Source organism: Lactuca saligna, chromosome 2 (genome assembly GCF_052625555.1).
Source record: "Lactuca saligna cultivar CGN05327 chromosome 2, ASM5262555v1, whole genome shotgun sequence".
Taxonomy (NCBI): domain Eukaryota; kingdom Viridiplantae; phylum Streptophyta; class Magnoliopsida; order Asterales; family Asteraceae; genus Lactuca; species Lactuca saligna.
Window position 1 is genome coordinate 51,637,399 of NC_136418.1, and position 7,487 is coordinate 51,644,885.

The 7,487-nt window shown below is 35.8% G+C and overlaps 1 protein-coding gene across 1 annotated transcript; it reads right to left on the bottom strand.

Moving 5' to 3' along the window:
- Positions 1-435: 435 nt before the first annotated feature.
- Positions 436-6,414, bottom strand: LOC145030950 (putative disease resistance protein RGA3). Its single transcript, XM_078979393.1, has 3 exons — positions 2,393-6,414; positions 1,135-1,214; positions 436-782 (listed from the first exon to the last, which is right to left on the bottom strand). Exon 1 carries the CDS (start codon positions 6,302-6,304, stop codon positions 2,795-2,797), a length of 3,510 nt encoding a protein of 1,169 aa, XP_078835519.1. The 5' UTR covers positions 6,305-6,414; the 3' UTR covers positions 436-782; positions 1,135-1,214; positions 2,393-2,794.
- Between the last annotated feature and the right edge of the window lie 1,073 nt (positions 6,415-7,487).

Sequence of the window (7,487 nt, forward strand, 5' to 3'; positions counted from 1 at the left end):
TAGATAAACATCTTGCACGAAACACATAGAAATTGACATACATTTTGTTTGTGATCTGGTCGCCCGAGGTGTAGTTTGTGTTTTTCATTTCACATACAAGGGTGTCGAATACAAGGGGAATGAATATGATTAGATTTGATAGTTCAAATGTTAACTAAACTAATACCAGTAAAGTAAAAAAGAAGGGGTTTTGTTTAAACTCAATTAAACTAGATATGAAACAAACAAATAAGTACAATGAACATTCCTTATTATTTGTGATTTTCTAATGTAATTAGTTATCTAGGTCCAGTTAACTAATTTGTATAATTATTAAGATAATTTACACAATGTTCATGCAATTAACTATCAACGGTTATAATTAAGTTCCTATCATTAGGGATTTGATCTAAAAATTAACCTACCTAAATGGCTTAACAAAAGGCCCAACATAAATAAGCCCGAAAATACTATATTAAGTGAACATTCATCACTAATGATGGTTAAATAAATTATTTGGACATTTAGGTATTTGAGTTATCATCAAACTGAAGAAAAAAAAAATTAATTCTTTTTTGGATTTTCTTTGTTTAGGGATCAACAATGGAATACTGCCATCAAAAATCATTTGTCGCTAAAGGGAAGCGACAGAATTAGTGAAAGACTTCTTATGCGTAGGGACGAAAGTCGCTGAAAAAAGATGATTTTTGTCGTTGCTCCATTGCTAATATGGTGTTAACGTCCGTCATCAATGCGTTGCTAAGTTCTTCCTTCATCTCCTCGTGTATTTGATCAATAATAACCTATAAATAAAAAACAACTAAAACCATTTAACTGTGATACCTTCAACTTCATAGAAAATAGTAATTAACTTTCAAATTCATTATGCTTTAGTAACATACTCTCAAGTTGACACAATATAGCAACGTACTTTCAACTCGACACCATTTTTAGTAATACACATGATAAACAAGTAAATAGCAATGTTAAAAATAAAGCAATCTCATATTTACTCTGTGGTTGTAAAAAGGATTTAGAAAAAATTACAAATTTTACCCTTTATATTTAGCACAAAAATTGCATTTTTTTACACATTAGAAATAAAGAAATATTTATAATAGGATGCCGAGTGTAGTGATAGTTATGAGAGTGAACCTTGAGTAGTGTAATGAGTAAACCCCTTGTCCGTTGACTAAAATTTCAGTTTGATGGATTTCTACCAACACCATTGTTTCCTGCAAATTAAAATGTCAGAATTGTCAAATATGAAAATTCTTTAAAAAATGCCAAAGTTGCATAAAGACATTAAATAATATACTTTTATTAAACGAAGATATATTTGAAAATATGGTCACATTAGAAATGCATGCTTACAAAAACACAATGAATGTTTTCCCAACCTAAATTTCTGTAACCTGTTTTACTAAAAGCAATAACAAATTAAATAAATTCATTCATTTTGTGAACACAAGTAATAATAAATCTATTTCACAATTGAACACAAATTTGAAGAACAATAATCAAATGCTTATCATCTATATGATGATTATTTTTTAAGAAATGTTCTGAAAATAATTAGAGTGGTAAAATACACCTTTTTAAATGCTATCAAATGGTTGGTTTTGTATGTTTTTCCTTTTTAATGACATTGTAGTTTCTTGAATGATGTTCACATTTGAAATGCATGCTTATAAAAATCACAAATTTAACATATGATTACACAAAAACACTACAACAGGGGTGGAGGCAATCAAGCAGTAAAACATCAACACGGGGGCAAAACGGTCAATCTAACTTGGGCAACCTAGAAGCAAGTAGCAGCAGTCAAGCCTTTCAGGTCCACCTAACACGGGCTTAACAATACCACAACAGGGGCAGAAGCAACCAACAAGAATTACATCAATCCAAGGGCAAAATGGTCAAACTAGCTTGGGGGAAACAAAAACAAGTAGTATGATATTAGTAGCCTTGAGCATGTGCAACCTTCTTAAGGATCAAGTAAGGTAATAAAAGGCTACATTGGTACACTTCACTAATTTTTAATTCCATGTCTACCCTCCACAAGTAAAATCTTTAAATCATTCACATTTTTAATTATCAAGTAGACCTGAAAACATCCAAGCTGGTGGGGACAACTTATTCAATCTAGTTACAGCAAGCCTTCACCATAACAACTAATCTACAAAATGCCAATGAGAGGGACTTAACAGTAATTTAAAAAAAAAAAAAAAAAAAAAAAAAAAAAAAAAAACTAATGAACACAAATCATGTTCGTAATAAAAAAAAAAAAATTAACTATCACAAAATTTAAAGTGAATAAGATAAGCCTTCAAAACCAACCATCAAGCCCTAGTAAAAACAAAATGACGTAATCATAAGAAAACAGAAGACAAGAGATAATGTCGACAGTTACCTGATGTTATCATTTGAAGAAAAGGAATCATATACAACTTCTAGAACGAGTACCATAGCGTGATTGAAACGGTAGAAGTGCAGCTGCGATGGTGGCGATAATGGAGGGGTTTATCGCAGGAACGAACCAAGCGCGAGATGTATCTTTATGGAGGGAATACCATATTTTTATCTATTTGGGAGGGAATCCCCAAATATTAATTTAGGAGCGAAACGATCGGTCGCTGAAATAAAAAAGCCACATCTATCGCTAATTTGTAGGAAAACCCTCGCTAAAATTAATAAAACCATCGACCTATCACCAGCGGATAATATTTCTTGCAGAACAGTCGCCGATCCCTTGGTAATTCGTCGCTAATTGGCGACGGATTTATTCGCTGATTCCGTCTCTGATACCTTGTTTCTAGTGTAGTGTTAACTCCTCGATTTCTTGGAGACTTGAGGAACAATCGAGCTCTGATTCTGGTAGTGGTAACTCCTCGATGATTTCCATTGGGGGGCGGAAGGAAGAATTGGAACTGTCAAACATTTCGCCAGGGAAGGAAGTCTGCAGTTTGTGGCAAGGGTGAATATTCACAGTCTTCAAAGAATGACACTGGTTGGACAAATTGTCTATTTTTAAAAGACTAGGGCAGTTTTTAATACTTAAAGATACGAGAGATGTGAGGCGTTGTATGTTCTTGATGGACAGCAGACCTGTGCAATGCGATATCTTTAAGGAAACAAGAGGATGGGGATGACATTCATCTAAGACAATAATCTCTGGGCAGAAATCAATGTCCAACCTCTCGAGGACAGGCGATATCATTGTTGAGCTGTTGGGTGCTCCATCTATCCACTTTTCCAATCTTTTCATAGCTCTTAACTGGAGCGATCTCAACGATGGAGACAAAGGCTTCGTTGATCCAGTAACATCGGAACTCCTTAAGCATGTCAACTTGTCCATAAACCATAACTCAAGATCCCGAAGATGTGGTAGATGCTCAAGCGTCGGAAGAGAGAGACAACTCGTACAACCTATTAATGTGATTGATATGAGCTTGTCAAAGGGAATCCATTTCCCTTCAATATCCATTGCCATCTTCGTTACTGATGTCGGGTAATTATCACCAAAAAAGGGGGCTATTCCTAAAAGATTCGGGCATTTCTCGATACTTAAAGATTCAAGAGATGTAAGGCCGTGTATGCTCTTAATGGACACCAGACCTGTGCAGTCCCGTATCTTTAAGGAAACAAGAGGATGGGGATGGCATTCATCTATGAGAGTAATCTTCGGGCAACCATTGATATTCAATATCTGTAGGACGGGCGATATCATTGTTGAGCTGTTGGGTGCTCCATCTATCCACTTTTCCAGTTTTTTCATGCGTTCTAGTCGGAGCGATATCAAGGAAGGAGACAAAGGCTTGGTAGATCCAGTAACATTGGAATTCTTTAAGCATGTCAAGCTGTCCATATCCTCCAACACAAGATCTCGAAGATGTGGTAGGTTCTCAAGCATGGGAAGAGAGAGGCAACTCCTACAACCTATTAATTTGATCTGTACAAGCTTGTTAAGGAGCATCCATTTCCCATCAATATAGATCCCCATCTTCATCACCCATTCTGGAAAACTATCACTAGAAAAATTCTGAATTTGCAATATTTTCACATCCCCAGGGAGTTGCAAGCCTTCCAATACTTCCCTGTCGTTTCTGCTGGCACTTTCATGATTTTCGCTCCAACTGAATTCAATCTCATATAAACTTTTCTTGCTACATAAATCTGCCTTGACAGCATCCTCTTTGCTCCTAACATTTTCTAGATTGAAAATACAGAGCTTTCCCCTGAGGTGTTTTAAACGGCTAAGCTCTTCAATTCCATGCCCCTCGTTTCTAAGCACACGGAAGTAAGGCATTAATGTTCGAAGAGAAGTTAAGTGTCCCACAAAATTGGCGGGAAGGCTTTGGTGGGACTCATAATGTCGCAGGCTTATCAAATTTCTCATTTCTTCAGGAAACTCGAGATGTAGGCAGTCAAGCAGCTTGAGAGTTTGCAAATGGTAAAGTTTACCAATAGATTTTGGAAGAACATGGATTCTGGTATTTGACAAATCAAGATACCTGAGATGCACCAACTCTCCAATTGAATCGTCTATCATCCATATTCTACATCCTTTGAGTTTTAGGATTCGTACGTACTTTAATCGTTGAAATGGAAATTTATTCTCAACTCGACCTTTGATGAACAATGTATGCAAATTTCTAGCCACCAGATTCCTTTCAATGAACTTCAAAAAAACATTGCCTTCGAATTCATCGTCGTTGATCTTTTCTTGGTAAAAAGCGAGATGTCTAACCTGACGCATACATGCAATATCATCATTTGTGGCATCCATCAGATTTAAGCTTTCATGGTTTGAAAGTGATAATGAAAGATCATGCACCAGATCATGCACGCTACAACGAGTGGTTTTACCATACTCATCCCTTTCAACATCTTGGAACAACGAATTGTTGTTCAAAATTTGAAAAATATCATTTCCCACATCCTCCATCTCTTTGTTTCTTTCCTCATGCACTTGAACCAACCCTAAAGCCATCCAAAGTAGGACCAGTTCTTCTCTTTTCATGACCTTATCTTTCTTAAAGATTGAACAATATGCAAAACATCGCTTGGCCATAGAATTGGGAAGATTATCAAAGCTCAGTTCCAAACTCTTTTGAACTCTCTCTTTTTCATCTTCTAGATCCCAAACTTTGCTATTTCTAATGGCCAACCACTTCTCTTTGTCATTGTAATTTGCCAACATGCCACCTATTAAATTTAAGAGCAATGGTAGACCACCACACTTGTTTACAATCTCACGGCCTATCTCCTCCAGTTCTCGCGATGGCATTGTGCCTGCCACAAACGCTCTTTCTCTAAAGATGTCCCAACAATGATCATCAGAAAGACCTTTTAAAAGACATGAATCAACCTTCATTCCGGTTGTTCCGATATCAAGCTTACGTGTAGTGACAAGTATGCCACTTCCGTTTCTTGAGTTTACTTTTATCATACAACTCCTAAAATCTTCCCAATATTGCCTCTCTTCGACCCAAACGTCATCCAAGACGAGCAAATATCTTTTTGTTGCTAATTCCTCTTCAAGACTTTTAATTAAATTGACCTTAAGGTCTGACATAGATTTCCTTCCGGAAAAACATTCATAGATCTTTGCGAGAAGTGTTTTGATGTCAACCTTAACCGACACACACAACCATGCTTTCACATCAAAACGTTGCTGGATTTTTGGATTATTGTATACGGACTTAGCTAGAGTGGTCTTCCCCATCCCACCCATTCCCGTAATGGGAACAATCGTAAGTTTTTCTTCTTTTCTTGACTCGGTTAATAGGTGTATGATGCGCTCTTCATCCTCCACCCTCCCAACAATTTTAAATTCTTCTGGGTGTGGAACAGTCTCCCTCCAATAGAGACGATCTGGAACAGGGGCAGCAGAGTGTTCACCTTGTAGTCCTAAACTGTTTGCTCGTGTATCGATGAGAAGCAAAGTTTTATTGATTTTTTCGATTTTATGACCAATTTCATTACGAAATGAAAACCTTTTCAAGCTTGGAAGACACGGTACCTTTCTTTCCACCTGATCTTCTTTGTTTATTTGACGCCTCAGCATTTCATAATGAACCTCATCCAACACATCATCAGCTTCACCCACAACATCTTTTAGCTGCTTCAGCCACACCATTACAGCCCTTGTTTCCTTTTTTCCCTCGGCATCGAGCAACTTGGCACGAATCAGGTCCAATGTTCTGTGTAGGCCGATCAGCTTTTCTTCGTAACCCCAGGCAATGGCTAGTTCTCCAGCAGCAATAGACAAAATCTTTTTCAGTATCCCCTCGGCAGCAATAGTCACTAAACCTTCGGCCATTTTCACTGTTGTGGAGAATTGAGAAGAGAGGAAGAGTGGATGGATGAATGGTGGAAGAAAAAGGTGAAACTGATAAATTAAGTCTATGAGATGGTGGAACTAAAAGAGACTCAATGAATGAAAAAGCAGCCACAAGGATATTACTTTGTCGGTAATTATAGTGGAAAAGGGTATCCAATACAAAAGGTGTCCAATAATTGAGTTATTCAGCATTCTATAGTAATCATTTATAAATTTCAATATTTCATTATAATTTCTCTTTCAATAGTTAATATATAATGTTTTATGTAATTTAGAATTTACCTTTGTGACTGTTTTATTTATATTTATCTTCTGATATACTTTTTTTTGTAATATAATATGTATCCAGTTTTTCAGTTTTAATCCCTACATTTCTTTAATAGTCTGAAAATAGATTTTTCTTAGGCCATTTATCTAAAAAAAAAAAAATGGATATTTTTTTAACATATGTGTCAATGAAAGTACATTGCTATTTTTTACATTCAACTCTGCTTTAACCTGAAGTTTTAGTGGTGGAAGTATCTGATGTATCAGTAGCACACAATATTAAAAAGATACTAGTGTTGTCATATTTTCAGCTTCTGGTTCGATTTATCAAGAAAATAAGTGGCTGCCATGATCTCTCGATTGCTCAAACTTACCTCTTCTTGAAACCTCTGTTCAGTAAAGCCATGACTTTTTGGATTCAAGTAGCTCAATAATCTCACAACTCTCTACCATGTTAGAATTCAAGACCTTGTGTATTGCTTTTTTTCTTTTGGTTTTATCTGAATAACTTATCTCCATTATTTGGTGTTGTTTCCTTTTCCTTGTACTTACTAGGAGCTGCTTTACAGTTCATTTATAACTTCATGTATCTTTCTGAAATCATCTTATTTGTTATGTGTCGTGATTTTCGGAATGAATTTGTTGCCTATGAGTGTTTTTGACATCGACTGTTCCAATTCTCTAAAAGTCTAGTATCATTTTTTTTCTTTTATTCTGAAATCTCACAATGGTTGTTTTGCATTTTGGCTGGTTCAACGCACTCTTAGCATCCTACTTTCATTTATTTCCATAATTGCTCCACTAAATTTCCATTTTTTTCAATATCAAGTCTCATACTCTGAAAACTTCACACAGTTATAGCATTGTACTTTCCATTTTTTCTTGTTATAAATAA

Coding starts and splice junctions, on each gene's coding strand:
- LOC145030950 (XM_078979393.1), bottom strand. CDS start 6,304: ATGGCCGAAGGTTTAGTGACTATTGCTGCCGAGGGGATACTGAAAAAG.